We start from the raw sequence: 17,460 nt of genomic DNA, 5'->3' as shown, positions 1-17,460 counted from the left end.
GCAACCAGGCAGCAGGACTGGGCTACATGGAACACGGAAACGTTTATAGCTAAACAGTTTTAAACAGTTCACAGAGGATACAGTTGCTATATGCGATATGCACTATGCGAACCAATGTAAGCATTACTATTTCTTTGTGAATATGATGTACTTAAATTACAATTATTAGAATCAAGGGAATCATAAATGTTTATCTCTTCTAGCCAGGGTCAGCGCTGTATTGGTCAGGATTTCCTGAAATATGCCATGTAACCCACAGTTTATCTAGCTAGTTTATCCCATCGAATGCAGTATGTTAGAAATTATCAGGATATTCAGAATCAATTCACTCAAACAACAATAGTTTGATAGTACAGATTGTAGGGAAAGGTTTTAAAGTAATTTCCCCAAACAACAATACTTTATTGTTAATTTTAATATATATATATTTTAAATGTAACCTTTATTTAACTTGGAAAGTAAGTTAAGAACACATTATTATGTACAATGACGGCCTACACCGGCCAAACCCGGACGACGCTGGGCCAATTGTGCGCTGCCCTATGGGACTCCCAATCTCTGCAGGTGGTGATACATAACATGAACGGTAATGTTAACATCGATCACATCCAGCAAAGGCTTGGCTCTTGTGCATAGATAGTTATCTTTAGTGTTGGTGGTGAACATACCCTGGATAGCTGCTAATTTTGATCGACAATAAATCCAGCCATAACAGATTGATATCTCATTTTTATCTTCCAATGTGGTTGCTCAGTGGGAGGGACTTGCAGATAATGCGCCTCTCTTCCAGCTTCTGTCATTCTGTGGGTATTGTTTGTTGTCATAAAGATGGAGTTCTTACTGGGCAATCCGTACAGCACTCCTGTGGGCCAGTGCTTAGGTAAGTTACCAGCTATAGATACTGTTTAATCAGGTCTTATAAAGCCATAATGTAAGGTTTGAATGGTGACTTACATGTGTTATTGTACGGCATTCAGAAGCACCAGTAGCGAGCTAAGCTAGCTAGCTGTAGCATCATCGACCAGCTACAGTAACCTTATAAATATCGGTTCGCGGCTAGCCCATGCAAACGTTAGCTACGCTAATTGGAATCAGGGTGGCACATTTGCTGGAAAGTACAAATTTGCTCCAAATGAAGCGAAATGATTTCACGAGGGAGTTTTCTACTGGATTCACCTTTGTTTTGAAATGCAATGATACAACAGTTTTTCAATTGAAATTGTTTATCAATGACGATGTGCGGTCTCATTAATAGTGTTTTTAATGACACTGACTAGTGTTTTTAAAGTAATTAATGAATTCACATTCGAACAGTTGGTCTGTATTCTTTAAGTCCGTACACACACTCAGTGGTACAGGCATGACATTGATAATGGAAGGAGATAAACGGGAAGATACGTCATTTGACCTTTGACTATGCTGAAAAATGCAGACAAATCTAAATGAGCTTTCTCACAAATACTGATGACACATTAGCAAAACACCCTTCAAAGATGATTCATTTCTATTACGAGAAGATAGACTTGCATTGTCAACCACAGGCGGCTATGTTGCCAGCTTTTCAGTGACTACACAAACACAGCTGACCTAGATTTTTATTTCACTTTTATTTAACTAGGAGGGCAAGTCAGTTAAGAACAAATTATTATTTACAATGACGGCCTACCCAGGGAACAGTGGGTTAACTGCCTTGTTCAGGGGCAGAACAACAGATTTTTACTTTGTCATTTCGGGATTCGATCCAGCAACCTTTCGGTTACTGACCCAACGTTCTAACCATTAGGCTACCTGCCAGTTTTTTTTTCCTTCTATGGGCTCCGTTGTTCGGGTGGTAGTTCGGTCAGTTGGGATTGCAATGAATGGTGATGAGGAAGCTCGTCAACATCCCCCTGTAGCTTCCCTCAAAGTTCCTCCTTCCCATCAGTGCCCTCCCTCCTGCAGTTCCTAAAGACAGAGCTTTTTCCGGGCTGTTTCCTGCACTGTCATTGGGACGAGCAGCTTCAACAGTGTTTATTTGGACTGAAATATTGACAAGTGTTTATGGGCATTAAAGGCATACGAAAATAAACATGTTAGAAGCTCTTCTGTGTTCCTGATTAGCCCAATACCTAATGGAAATTGCATTTTGTGTAGCCTAACCTGTTCCTACCTTCAGGCTTTTATTTTCCACCCTGTCTGTATGGTTTATTGTAGCTCAGTAAGCCACACACAATGCCCTGGACCAGAGCTCGGTTCATACTGAGGCCTTGTACAGTAGGGCACACAAAATTATATGGATAGGGGATGCCTGATTTGATAGGCTTGGTCCACTGTGTAGTGTGCATAGATCTTCTATCTACTGTACTAATAACCATGACAGTTAGCTTTACGAACAGCTCTAAGGCTTTTATAATCACGGTCATAATATCTTAAAGCTCAGTTGCCTAGTTTGTTTACCCCTGGAACAGGTGTAACTGGCTCAGTCTGTGGACATTTCTCCAGGCCCTGCTCCCGGCCTGTGATTTGGGAGATAACAGAAGGATAATAACAGAGTGATCCCTGCGGTTGGGATTGGTCTAGATGTGGTAAAGCAGGAATAATTTTTCACTTCTAGGTGAGGGGGGTCTAGGCTATTTGACAACTTCTATAGCACCTCCATATTATAAGTTTATTTTTTATTTTTAAATAGTGTTGTTATTGGCTTGCTGCTTTTGAGGGCTGTTTAACAGGTGTGGACTTATACGTTCTGTGGCTATATACTCAGCCGTGCGTTTTATCACTGGTGATAATTTCCATAAGCATCATTGTCTCTTATATAGTTGCCTGGGAGTTTCTGACGACCAGAAGGGACCAACATTGGCTATTACTCATATATAAAGCACTTCTCCAGAAACTCTCATACTACCTCACTTCTAAATTGGAAATCTAGTAACTACAAGACTCAGTCTCTAGACTGGTTGGTACTAGAGGATCCGCGGGTTCCCTCTGAGTTAGGGAAGACTGCTTTCATTTACTATGGCCCTCTGTCCTGGAATGACCTACAGGTCACTCTAAAACTTGATTATTTGTCCCAAATTGTGAATTTTGGGCTCCTTGTTTTTATCGATTGTATATATTTGCTACTACTGCCCTTTTTAGTGTATTGTAATTCATTTGAAATGTTGTAACTGTAATTTGGTTGAATGGTTTCTCACATTGCTTCAACTGTTGTTCTCAGGGCAGCATTGGAAATGAGACCCTGGTCTCAATGGGTCCCCAGATGAAATAAAGGTTAATAATATAACATGTAATACAATGGACTGTTGCCAACCCCAGGTTGTGCAGACTCTGTGATAAGGTGTAGTCTGGCCAGAAGGAGAGTGTGGCTGGGCTGAGATAAGATGTGGTTGTGATGATTGGATGGGACTGGGCTGAGGCTAGGTAGGACTCTACTGGGCCCATGTACCCTCAGGCAGGGACTGTGTCCTTCATTGATAGAGTCACTGATTATCTAACAGCACATCTACATCCCACAGCAAAACTATTGGATTGGCGATTGCACGAACAATGGAACATGGCAGAATACTAACCAGGGCTCAATGGATAGAATAGTTAGCCTATACATGTTTTATAAAGACATTAGCTACAACTATATCAATATCCTATGTTCTAAAGGTCTTTGTACAGTATTCTTACAGCTCAAGGCCGTTGCTACAACCATAATTATTCTATGTTATGAAGATCTTAGTACTGTACAGGGCATACAATCCATTTTTGGTCCACCAGCCACTGTGGCAGGTAGATTTAAACAATAAGGCCCGAGGGGGTGTGGTATATGGCCAATATACCATGGATAAGGAATGTTCTTAAGCATGACGTAACGTGGAGTGCCTGGATACAGCCCTTGCCCTTATTGGCAATATACCACAAACACCCGAGGTACCTTATTGCTATTATAAACTGGTTACCAATGTAATTAGAGCAGTAAAAATAAATGTTTTGGCATACCCGTGGTATATGGTCTGATATCCCAAGGCTTTCAGCCAATCACGGCTTTCAGCCAATCAGCATTCAGTGCTCGAACCACCCAGTTTCTACCAGCCACTCAGATTTTTTTCCCCTGCTAAAATTATACCAACAAAACACAAAAAAAACAGATGAGCATGCTTTGTAATGTTTCTGAAACAATACATGTATTATTAGGAAGAAATAATGTGTTAAATTGTTTAATTTAATTTTTTTGTGACCTGCGTCATTAAACCAAACTATCACAGGTGAGACAAATATTTTCACCTGCCCATTTAAGGGTGGGAGGTTACCGTGGTAGCGCGACTCCAGTCATGTTTGAGCCTGTGATTGAGTCTGACTAGTAGAGGCGTTGTTTTCTCTTCCCTTGCAATTGAAACTCAAACATAGAAAAACAAACTAGCCTGTGAACAACACAATGTAAATGGACAAGTCTCACTTCAGTAGACTTTCTGGTCAAGTAAATTAGACCAATTTTTACGCCTGTGCGCAGCGCTTATAAAAATTTACTTCTAAAAATTCACCTTTCGCTCAACTCTTCGCATGCACCCAGGGGTTCCAGCATATGATGGAATAGGCTATATAGGATTCGTAGTTCATAGACTTAATTTACCAGCTATGAAACAAAATGGCAAAAATACTTTGAAAAAAAGCTACTGGAGCATTTATTTTACTATAAATGTGATCGAACTGGACTTTTTATTCACAAATGCGAGTGAAATGCTTGCACTGTGGAGCCCTGACAACCCGCCAACGTGGCTGGTGAAATAGACATTTTACCCACCAATGACAAAATCTACCCGCAGGTGTTAATTTTAGGCCCTGGTACTGTCTCCTTACTGCTCAAGGCCTTAGCTACAACCATAACTATCCTATGTTATAAAGGTCTTCAGTACTGTATCCTTACTACTCAGTTGAGATCATGTATAGCCTAACAAACTAGACAGAAGACAAGGTGGGGGGTAAGCTGTCCTCTCTGCATTGTCTGAGAGAATCTCCCAGGATGTCACCCAGGCAGATTGCACAAACAGTTTCCCATGCATTCAGTCCAGTTTCTCATGGTTACGCCTTTTTCCGAAGATGAGATATTGATGTCGGAAGCTGATAATGGCCACAGTTTATTAGCCCCTAGTCATGCATCTGTGTGAAATCAGAATGGGAACATATCATGGGTATACTCTGGAGGAAGGAGGTTAGCCTGGTTCCAGATTTATTTGTGCTGCCTTATCAACTCCATTGGTCATCATGGTCACAATCTGGGACCAGGCTAGAAGGAAGTTGGTCTGAGGAGGTGCAGAAGAAGGGTCTTTCATTGCTGTGAGTGTAGCCTACAGGCCAGGGTGTGTCCCCCTGCCCACTGGCCTGCTTCCCCAGCCAGCTTGGTGCCATGTCATCCTAGATAGCCTAGCTGGTGTGGTGGTGTTCAGCGGTGGCCAAGTCACTACTACCATCATCATCATTGTCAGCTCCGAGAGCGGTCTGCTCAGGTCACTGTACACTGTGCCCAGCGAGCAGCAGTGGATCTTTAATTTCTTTAGGAGCTACAAACTTTAAATCATCTGCCCCAGTGTCTTATCTCTCTGGTTGAGTGCTCACTGTACTGTGCTGTCCATAAAGGCATTATGTTTGTCCGTGTGGATACAGTGCTGGTGGTGAGAGTGGTACCCAACACCACAGTACAGCAGCAGCAAGACAGGGGAAAGGGATCAGGTTCACTTCCCACAGAGGAAATGGGAGAGCACTCAGAGACAGGGCAACAGAACAGGCAACAACCCTACTGATGAGGTTTGCATTGTGAATCTTAATTGTCCTTTCTCATTACCTTAAGTGGCCTGACAGGCAGGGAGTGGACAGGATGAGAGAGAGAGAGGCTTGGTGGATGTTGTGTGTGTGTGTGTGTGTGTGTGTGTTAGCAAGTGTGTGTTTATGTTTGCAGTGTGTGTGTGCATATTTGTGTGGATGGTATGTTTGTTTGCGGTGGGTGGATTGTGTGTGGCTTGAGGTTTGATACTAGTGAAACTACTACAGTTGGCCTAGATGCTGCCTCCATCTCTTTCATTTTAGCTGCTAAAGAGACAGAGACCATCATAGAGGGAAAACAGCTACACATCCTGGAGGAAACAGAACAATCTGCCTGCCATCTCCATTAGTGGAAGGTTTAGTGTAGCTAGCAGGCCCATGGATTTGTCCCTAATGGGTTGGAGCACTCTCTGGTAATAAGCCCTCTATGACGAGATGTTGAAAAGAAGACTATAAGACAGAGGAATAGTTCAGTAACCATGGATACATGTTTGGGTCATATATTGAGCCAATTTCAAATGTCTATCTCAGAGCTATGCATTAGTGGATTGAGGAATAGGGAGGGGGAGAGGGAGGAAGACAGACAAAGGGGGGGAGAGAGAAAAGATAGTGGGATTGAGGAAGAGGGTATAGAGCGAGAGAACAGACAGGGAGCGAAGAGGGATCTGAAATGGAGATTTGTGGAGTTGGCAGTGGATGGCACAGCCTTCCGCCTGTATGGCCACGTGACTGGTTGTACTGGTTTCACTCCATGGCACTGGAAGTGGGGGTGGAGCCTGGGTTGAACTTGCACCCAATCAGTCTCTCTTCTATTTTCAAAGCTCTGTCTGTAATGGCTGTCTTGTCCCATGAATAGAAGCCTCAAAAAGGATGACTCTGTATAGGGCTGTTAGGGTGACCATATTACTGCCACACCGTTGGTCACGAGTCATGAGGCAGTCAAATTCCACATGACAGTTTAGTCATGGTAATTAGCCTACTCCAAGCTCTGATGCTGCTGATTGTCATTAGTAGCCTACCAAACTTGCTAACTGCCTGGTACTCAGCACTCTATTGTCCCTCTAATCACTCTGACATCAATGCAAATTGAATCGAAAATCTAATCAAACATTTCATGTGAGCTCATGTTGCTCAACATTTCTGTAGGCTATGCAATTGTGTGAGAAAAGAGATTTGATGGCCTCTATTAAAAAGAGGAGGATCCCATCCCATTTTCCACCATAATTTGCAAATAAATTCATTAAAAATCCAACAATGTGATTTTTCTGGATTTTTTCCTAATTTTATCTGTCATAGTTGAAGTGTACCTATGATGAAAATTACAGGCCTCTCTCATCTTTTTAAGTGGGAGAACTTGCACAATTGGTGGCTGACTAAATACTTTTTGCCCCACTGTACATATGAGATGAGTAATGTAGGGTATGTAAACATTATATTAAGTAGCATTGTTTAAAGTGGCTAGTGATATATTTTACATACATTTCCATCAATTCCCATTATTAAAGTGGCTAGAGTTGAGTCAGTGTGTTGGCAGCAGCCACTCAATGTTAGTGGTGGCTGTTTAACAGTCTGATGGCCTTGAAATAGATAGAAGCTGTTTTTCAGTCTCGGTCCCTGCTTTGATGCACCTGTACTGACCTCGCCTTCTGGATGATAGCGGGGTGAACAGGCAGTGGCTCGGGTGGTTGTTGTCCTTGATGATCTTTATGGCCTTCCTGGGTGGTGTAGGTGTCCTGGAGGGCAGGTAGTTTGCCCCCGGTGATGCGTTGTGCAGACCTCGCTACCCTCTGGAGAGCCTTACGGTTGTGGGCGGAGCAGTTGCCGTAACCGGCGGTGATGCAGCCCGTCAGGATGCTCTCGATTGTGCATCTGTAGAAGTTTGGGTGCTTTTGGTGACAAGCCGTATTTCTTCAGCCTCCTGAGGTTGAAGAGGCGCTGCTGCCCCTTCTTCACGATGCTGGCTGTGTGGGTGGACCATTTCAGTTTGTCTGTGATGTGTATGCCGAGGAACTTAAAACTTACTACCCTCTCCACTACTGTCCCATCCATGTTGATAGGGGGGTGCTCCCTCTGCTGTTTCCTGAAGTCCACAATCATCTCCTTTGTTTTGTTGACATTGAGTGTGAGGTTATTTTCCTGACACCACACTCCGAGGGCCCTCACCTCCTCCCTGTAGGCCGTCTCGTTGTTGTTGGTAATCAAGCCTACCACTGTAGTGTTGTCCTTAAACTTGATGATTGAGTTGGAGGCGTGCATGGCCAGTCGTGTGTGTGAACAGGGAGTACAGGAGGGGCTCAGAACGCACCCTTGTGGGGCCCCAGTGTTGAGGATCAGCGGGGTGGAGATGTTACCTACCCTCACCACCTGGGGGCGGCCCATCAGGAAGTCCAGTACCCAGTTTCACAGGGCGGGGTCGAGACCCAGGGTCTCGAGCTTGATGACGAGTTTGGAGGGTACTATGGTGTTAAATGCCGAGCTGTAGTCGATGAACAGCATTCTCACATAGGTACAGCATTCTCACATTCCTCTTGTCCAGATGGGTTAGGGCAGTGTGCAGTGTGGTTGAGATTGCATCGTCTGTGGAACTGTTTGGGCGGTAAGCAAATTGGAGTGGGTCTAGGGTGTCAGGTAGGGTGGAGGTGATATGGTCCTTGACTAGTCTCTCAAAGCACTTCATGATGGAAGTGAGTGGTAAGGGGCGGTAGTCGTTTAGCTCAGTTACCTTAGCTTTCTTGGGAACAGGAACAATGGTGGCCCCCTTGAAGCATGTGGGAACAGCAGACTGGGATAAGGATTGATTGAATATGTCTGTAAACACACCAGCCAGCTGGTCTGCGCATGCTCTGAGGACGCGGCTGGGGATGCCGTCTGGACCTGCAGCCTTGTGAGGGTTAACACGTTTAAATGTTTTACTCACAATCTGTTTGTGTTTTTATTTTTTAGAAGAAGGTGATTTTTAGGCCTAATAATCCATTATTGCACCATATTAGACTCTGGAAACTCTTAATTGATCACATATTCGTTCTATTCCAGGGCACAGCGGAGGAACTTAATCGATTCCACTCCTCCATCAATACAACAGTGAACATTTGAAATTCACTGCTTGTGAAATACGTCTTCTTGACATGTTAAGTTCGAGGGATGGGGGGGTGGTTAGTACGGATCTATACAGGAAGCCGATTGACAGAAATTCCCAATTACACGGAGACAGCGTCCACCCTACACCCCTAAACAATAACCTCCCCATTAGCGTAGGACTTGTAGTACACGGAGTGACTATGTCAAACAAACCGCCCATCTGGATGAGCGTTTCAGACAGCGGAGTTACCCAGAGGAATGGCTGCAGGACGCAAGGGAACGTTATAAAAATATGACCCAGGATGACAGCCTCACGTCCAAACCTCCCCGCTCTCCTGACCAACGCATTTAATGCTTCCTTCAGTACTCCCCACTTGGTAAACAGTTCAACCACATTATAAAAAACATTGGCACGTCTTGAGCACTGATCCACAACTGGAAAAGACGTTTAAAGAACCCCCGCGGGTAGGTCTTCAGACGCGCCCCCAACATCAGTCAAATGGTGGTGAGCTCTGATCTTCCACCAGTGCCACGCAGTACCTTTCTAGACAGTGTGCCGGACGGTAACGAGAGGCGTGGCGGATACACCAAATGTAACTGCATGAAGAAATGCACAATGTTCAGTCACCCTATTACGTGCAAGGCCATTAAGATTAAGGGCATCATTACATGTTCCACAAAACGTGATATACCTGATCAAATGTATTTGTGGTCTTTGTAGGAAAAAACACAACGAGCTCTGAAAACAAGGATAGTGGAACACAGGAGTAATATCAGGGCCCTGGACCAGAGAAACTCTGTAGCTGCTCATTTCATGGAGGCTCGTCACAACATCAGCTCTTTGAGTCACATTGGTATGGAACATGTTAAGACTCCAAGGAGGGGCGGAGATACTGATCATCTATTACTGAGAAGAGGATTGTATTGGATTCACCTTGTGTGCCCCATGTCTCCTAGAGGTCTGAACCAAGAGTTTGATATCAGACCATTTCTTACCTGAATATGTTCCTTTATTTTGATTTGTCTTGCCTTCCAGGTTACTCATTTGGTCATTTTTTTAAATGTATATTATTTTGTGGAACCATTACATGTACTCATTTAATTATTAGAGATACACATGTGTTTTGCATCCACCATGCGTCATGTCCACTGGTCATGTGAGGTGAAATGTGTATATATTTATGGATGTGAACACTGTGTGTTTGACCTGCTGGAGATTCATTTCAGATTAAAGCGGTGAATTGGGAGCTTTAAAGGTGTGCAGCCCTTCTTGTTCTATACTCGAATCCTTTATTAGCCCAGCACCTATGTTTTTAAGGTTGTGCATATGACCACAAACTTTTCTATTGACAATATTAGCCTGTATTTAGCAGATGTTATTGCGGGTGTAGTGAAATCACTTGTAAAAGATGCCCAGCTTGTGTGCAGTAAGGCAAGAAACAGCACATGCCTTTTTTTGTGCAATTTTTTCAAATCATAGTCGCACACCTCATGTAGCCCAGCCCATAGGCCTATATGTTTTGTTAAGGTTTTTAATCACAGCTAAAGTGGCTAAATAACGCCTTAAAATGAAGCACATTCATCCACTTTACAACGAGTGTAGAGCCTAACTGGCAAACATATGCAGCAGCGCGTGACCTTCAAGTTGTAGGCTATGTGAGGAAGCCAGGAGATGCTAAATGTGTTTGTTAATTAACGGTCAATTACCGTGAGACCGGCAATTATTTGCTTCCCAATCAACTTTGGACAAAATCTCATGACCACAACAGCCCTAACTAGATCTGATCCTTTCCTTCTCCCTTTCATTTTTGTCTTTCTCCCTCCCTCTTTTCCTTGCTCTCCCTGCCTGTCCGCTTTCCAATCCCCTTGAGGAGATTAGGTGGGGCGTGACAGTGGAGATAGCAGTGGTTAAGACTTAACACTTAATGCTCTGCTGTTCACACACTGAGCCTGAGCAGCTAAACACCGTGTCATGCTGTTTACCTTGGCTTCTCATGTTCTGACATGTTGTTAGCAGAATACTGTCTTTGTGTACACAGGAAATACATTATTTGAGTAATATTTAGATTAGAGGCAGTGTGAAAGGAGAGAAACGGACACCAAAAGCATTAGTCCTTCACACAAGGTGGCCTCAGTGGTAGACTGTGTGATCTGACGGGTTGGAAGGTGAGGGGAGGTAAAGGCCAGAACAGGACACACAGCCCCAGAGAGAGGTCCCTGGCCTAGGCATGCCACACTGCTCTGAGCCCCTGGGCTGGAGGTGGAAATGTTCTGAGTGACTGAGCTAACCTGGAGCTATTCTAGTCATCATGACTAACTTTTAAACATTTTAACTCTTAGCTCTGTATTTTGACTCTAAATACCTCTAGCTCTTGCTGGCTCAGTTTCCTTATTTTCTCCCAGCCAAGAACAGGAGTGAGACTAGGTGTGCTTCCCAAATTACACCCTATTCCCTATGTAGTGCACTACTTTTGACCAGGGCTCAAAGGGAATTGTGTTCCATGTGGGACACGCACAGTTCTTTAATCCTGTTTCATGGAGGGATGAATTCAGCACGGTAATTGGTCGACACCAGTGGTAGTAGACTTCCAGACGTCAGCTCAATTATGTCATTATAAAACTTCAACGTTACTGTGTTGAAAAGCCAATAGCCCAAATCCTGTCACGTTTCCCTCCATTACTTTCCTCTCTAAGACAATGCAGAGAACACCCATGATCCTGTTTGAATAGGTTAAAATGCATCACACATATTGGCTTACTATAGAAAACCTGTTACTGTTATCTCTTTTTACGTGCTTGGTTACGAAACCTTTTCTCATGCCCACAGTAATGTTACATAAGCCATGGAGTTTAGGCTAACTAGTGCGGCTTGTTGAGGTAAGGGGACAGGTCACAGCGCAGTCAGACTGAAATATAGCCTTAGGCTTAGTGGACAGTGGGTTGGCAGATTACTGACTCTAGGTCTGTTATAAAGCCTGTTTTACATCTCCCATCTTGTCAGTCAATCAATTAGGCCTCATTTATTTAATTTATTTGACATCAGCAGTTGTCACAAGCTGCCCAGCCTAGACCCCACAGAGCAAGAAAAGCAGAAGTGAAAGCACCAGGAAAAACTCCCTAGAAGGAAGAAACCTAGGTAGGAACCAGTCCTAAAGGGGTGGTTCATCCTTTTTGGGCTGTGCTGATTATTCCTATGGGGTTAGGTGTTGCTCACCGCTCGTCTAGGGGAAACTTCCTACTACTTAGTGTCCTCCTTGGTCTAATGAGCAGGTTTGTTTACTTCCTGTTGTCTTTTCTAGAGAAGGCCACGGATGGCGGCCTGCAGGCTGAGGACTGGACCCTCAACATGGAGATCTGTGACATCATCAATGAGACGGAGGAAGGGTGAGCAACAGACTACATCAGTACACTTTCACCTGACTGACTGACTGACTGACTGAAAGACGGACAGACTGACTGACTGAAAGATGGACGGACTGACTGACTGAAAGATGGACGGACTGACTGACTGAAAGATGGACAGACTGACTGACTGAAAGATGGACTGACTGACTGAAAGATGGACTGACTGACTGAAAGATGGACTGACTGACTGAAAGATGGACAGACTGACTGACTGAAAGATGGACTGACTGAAAGACGGACTGGCTGACCGACTGAAAGATGGACTTACTGGCTGGCAGAAAGACTGACTGATTGACTGGCTGGCTGAAAAGACGGACGGACTGACTGACGGACGGACTGACTGACGGACGGACTGACTGAAAGACTGACTGGCTGAGCGACTGACTGGCTGACCGACTGACCGACTGACTGGCTGACCGACTGACTGGCTGACCGACTGAAACGGACTGACGGACCGACTGAAAGACGGACTGACGGACCGACTGAAAGACGGACTGACGGACCGACTGAAAGACGGACTGACGGACCGACTGAAAGACGGACTGACGGACCGACTGAAAGACGGACTGACGGACCGACTGAAAGACGGACTGACGGACCGACTGAAAGACGGACTGACGGACCGACTGAAAGACGGACTGACGGACCGACTGAAAGACGGACCGACTGAAAGACGGACCGACTGAAAGACGGACCGACTGAAAGACGGACCGACTGAAAGACGGACCGACTGAAAGACGGACCGACTGAAAGACGGACGGACGGACCGACTGAAGGACGGACGGACCGACTGAAGGACGGACGGACTGACCGACTGAAGGACGGACGGACTGACCGACTGAAGGACGGACTTACTGGCTGGCAGAAAGACTGACTGATTGACTGGCTGGCTGAAAGACGGACTGACTGACTGACTGGCTGAAAGACGGGCCGGCTGGCTGAAAGATGGCTCGCTGGCTGCCTTACTGATTGACTGAACAAGTCAATCGCACAAACAAAAACCTCTTATCACACTCAAAAATAACATACAAATGATGTGCACAAATACAATACAACTTTATTGTCCATTAGTTATAGTGAACAACAGACATTTGTCTTCTGCTCTGCTCTCAAGCTCTCTACATGGCACACATCACACATGCAGTTGAGACAAGCACAGGGTCAAGCTGCAGTGCAGATAGAATGGAATGAGAATATCCTTTTTTACTAATTAGTGTTAACTTTTCTTTGAGTTTAATGAGATAAGTTGTTGACTCTCCTGAAATTGGTTGAGTGATGTGACCTTGAGGAAAAACTGGAGGGATTCAAACCTACAATTCTTTCCTCTTCCCCGAATCATTCTTCTGCTTCCCCTTTATCTATCTACTCACTCACTCACTCACTCACTCACTCACTCACTCACTCACTCACTCACACTCATCTACTCACACATTCCTCATGCCCACATGCACACACAGAGACTCTCACTCGCAGCCCCAGTCACTCTATTCTGCTCGACTGAACACTGGAGTGTCTTGTGGTTAACAGGTATGATTGCCTACTGGCTAGCTGTCTGAAGTCCTGGGAGAACACTATTTCAGTACAATTCAGGAAAAAAAATGACCCATGTCTTTTGAGATATATCAGTCCCTCGCCTCCATTACTACTTCCACCTCCTACTTGAAGCGGTGTATAATTTGAGTGTGAAGGCTACCAAGTAGCAAATTACTATTGGCTTTGTGTATTGTATTAGTTTAGGAAGTCAGACATGGTGACAACTGAATGGCATGCAGGCAATCCTCTTTAGGTTCAGACAAGGACATGCATGTGGAAGAAATGCCAGCTAGCTGCACTAATGCCACTTATCAGACAGATAAACATAGACTGCCTACCTGAAACTTCTGGAAGTGGAACTTTTGAGATGATGTAACACCCATGCACACCAGTATTCCCTGAGCTCCTCTCTTTCTATAGTCTGTTTGTGTCTGAAGCCTGAAGGCCTCAACTCCCTCCCATAGGATCCACTAGTGTCAGTGAGACTACTGCCTGAGCACTACTCCGTCAATGTTTTATACACTGCATACACTCAGCCGTGGCTGTCAGACAGTGATATACACACTCTCATCTCTCCTCTGAAACTTCACAGAGCTCCAGAGTTCAAAGAGGGGTTCACGGAAGCTCATTACCTCATCTGTAACAGAGAGCTTTCTCTATTAAGATGAGTTTTGATCTTTCTATAGGGCAAACAGACAGGCAGGCAGAAAGACAGATATAAACTCAGCAAAAAAAGAAACGTCCCTTTTTCAGGCCTCTGTCTTTCAAAGATAATTTGTAAAAATCCAAATAACTTCAAAGATCTTCTTTGTAAAGGGTTTAAACACGCTTGTTCAATGAACCATAAACAATTAATGAACACTCACCTGTGGAACGGTCGTTAAGATACTAACAGCTTACAGACGGTAGGCAATTAAGGTCACAGTTATGAAAAAAACTAAAGAGACCTTTCTACTGACTCTGAAAAACACCAAAAGAAAGATGCCCAGGATACCTGCTCATTTGCGTGAACGTGCCTTAGGCATGCTGCAGATGTGGCCAGGGCAATAAATTGCAACGTCTGTACTGTGACAGCGCTACAGGGAGACAGGACGGACAGCTGATCGTTCTCACAGTGGCAGACCACGTGTAACAACACCTGCACAGGATTGATACATCCGAACATCACACCTGCGGACAGGTACAGGTTGGCAACAACAACTGCCCGAGTTACACCAGGAACGCACAATCCCTCCATCAGTGCTCAGACTGTCCGCAATGTTTTGTCTCACCAGGGGTGATGGTCAGATTCGTATTTATCGTCGAAGGAATGAGCGTTACACTAAGGCCTGTACTCTGGAGCAGGATCGATTTGGAGGTGGAGGGTCCGTCGTGGTCTGGGGCGGTGAGTCATAGCATCATTGAACTGCGCCTGTTGTCATTGCAGGCAATCTCAACGCTGTGCGTTACAGGGAAGACATCCTCCTCCTTCATGTGGTACCCTTCCTGCAGGCTCATCCTGACATGACCCTCCAGCATGACAATGCCACCACGCACAGAACAAGCAGTATGGCTGATTTCCTGCTAGACAGGAATGTTAGTGTTCTGCCATGGCCAACGAAGAGCCCAGATCTCAATCCCATTGAGCACGTCAGGGACCTGTTGGATTGGAGGATAAGGGCAATGGCCATTCTCCCCCAGAAATGTCTGGGAACTTGCATGTGCCTTGGTGGAAGAGTGGGGTAACATCTCACAGCAAGAACAGGCAAATATGGTGCAGTCCATGAGGAGGAGGTGAACTGCAGTACACAATGCAGCTGGTGGCCACACCAGATACTGACTGTTATTTTTGATTTTGACCCTCCCCCCACTTTGTTCAGGGACACATTATTCCATTTCTGTTAGTCACGTGTTTGTGGAACTTTTTCAGTTTGTCTCAGTTGTTGAATCTTGTTATGTTCATACAAATATTTACATGTTATGTTTGCTGAAAATAAACGCAGTTGACACGAGAGGACGTTTATTTACAAGCTCAGATCTATGTGGTGATTTGTTTTTAAATGCCCAATGCAGCTGATTTTGATCTCAATGTCAAATCATTTATGGGTAAACATTAAGTACATTACTGTAGTAATAGTTGTTAATTAAAAGGGTAAGAAAGAAAAAAATCTATAGCTTTTTTAGCAAAACTATTTCTCAAGCAAGAATTTTGCAAGGATCGTCTGGGAGCTGGTCTGTGAAAGGGCCTAATGGGAGGGGCTTAATGGGAGGGATATGTAACCTCAAAACTATCTGTTATTGGTTTGGAACTCTCTTTGTTATTAGTCTATTATTGTATACTGCTTAGTGATGTCACCAGGCAAGCCAAAACTCCATCCATGCAAAACCTGCTGATTAGAAGGTCCTGTGTAAATTGTATTTTTAACCAGCAATTATAAGGAAATAACACTGATCACATTATTGCAAACTTTTACAGTGTTAGTTTTAACAGCTGTTGTACAGTATACAAAAAACTGAGTTTTGACTGCACTGAGCCTTTAATGGAGTGTGTGTGTTTAGACTGCCAGGTAGGTAACAATGTGTGGTTATTGCCCCACGGAGAAAAGATATTTACTGCTAGTTGCCGTGTGACGTCCCACTCCTGAGACCTGCGCACGGCTTCAGACTACATCAACAACGCCACGGCTAAGATGGTTTCGGTCAATAAAAACAACGGGTTGAGTTGATAGCATGACCAAAGCCCTATGTTAATCCAAGAAGGCATACTTTTACTTTACATTTTAAGATTAGCTTCATAGAATGACTTACAGAACGCTAACAGGATATTTGTGTGCTTAGCTAAGTTTCTATGTGTTGTGTTTCCGCAGGCCTAAAGATGCCATCCGGGCGCTGAAGAAGAGACTGAGTGGGAACAGGAACTACCGGGAGGTGATGCTAGGATTGACGGTGAGACAGGCTCTACTTGGGTTCCCAATGTTGACCCACCTAAATCTTTTCAGATGAACAATAGTGGGTGTGTGGTGTTAAAGCCTGGAACATACAGGTCACATCACTGATCATGTGTCCAAGGGCATCTGGAGATGTTTTGGAATGTCTTGAGCCCACAATCTGCTACCCAGCGGTAGAACGTGACCAATCAAATCAATCGGATGTATTTTCTAAAGCCCATTATACGTCGGCAGTTGTCACAAAGCGCTGAAGACCCACCATTAGGAAAACACTGGATGAGCCCACCAGCAGGGACAGAGCGACTCCGTCCAGAGCTCGGCCTAGATCTCAGTGATGCTTATTGTCTGAACTCACCCTCAACAACGACCAGTCTCTGGGAAGAGAAACAGACAAATAGACCTTTCACATTTAGAGCACACTTACCACACTTGCAAACATGCCTGCATGCTTAACTAGGACAGTGCTATTATCCGTTACACTTGTTCTTCACGCCTGAGCTTCAAAAAGACACCAACACACGTTCATTACATTTCATTTACATTTAAGTCATTTAGCAGATGCTCTTATCCAGAGCGACTTACAAATTGGTGAATTCACCTTCTGACATCAGTGGAACAGCCACTTTACAATAGTGCATCTAAATCATTTAAGGGGGGGGGGGTGAGAAGGATTACTTTATCCTATCCTAGTTCATGAATTAGCTGTCTGCTGTGTCTCACTGTGACTTCTCCC

At 44.4% G+C, this 17,460-nt stretch overlaps 1 protein-coding gene across 3 annotated transcripts in view; it reads left to right on the top strand.

Moving 5' to 3' along the window:
• The first annotated feature begins 34 nt into the window (after positions 1-34).
• The window catches only part of LOC135554562 (TOM1-like protein 2), a 39,274-nt gene continuing 21,848 nt past the window's right edge, over positions 35-17,460 (top strand). The window contains exons 1-3 of one of the 3 annotated variants that reach the window (XM_064986931.1): positions 35-116; positions 12,162-12,246; positions 16,647-16,725. In XM_064986931.1, coding sequence (XP_064843003.1) covers positions 12,209-12,246; positions 16,647-16,725 — 117 coding nt within the window. In that variant the 5' untranslated portion in view covers positions 35-116; positions 12,162-12,208. Of the gene's footprint in view, positions 117-703; positions 881-12,161; positions 12,247-16,646; positions 16,726-17,460 lie in introns of those variants that run through there. The other 2 variants (XM_064986930.1, XM_064986932.1) reach the window with 2 other exon arrangements.

This window comes from Oncorhynchus masou, chromosome 14, assembly GCF_036934945.1.
Source record: "Oncorhynchus masou masou isolate Uvic2021 chromosome 14, UVic_Omas_1.1, whole genome shotgun sequence".
Taxonomy (NCBI): Eukaryota; Metazoa; Chordata; class Actinopteri; order Salmoniformes; family Salmonidae; genus Oncorhynchus; species Oncorhynchus masou.
Note: the sequence above shows the minus strand (reverse complement) of the source record. Positions and strands in the feature narration are given on the sequence as shown.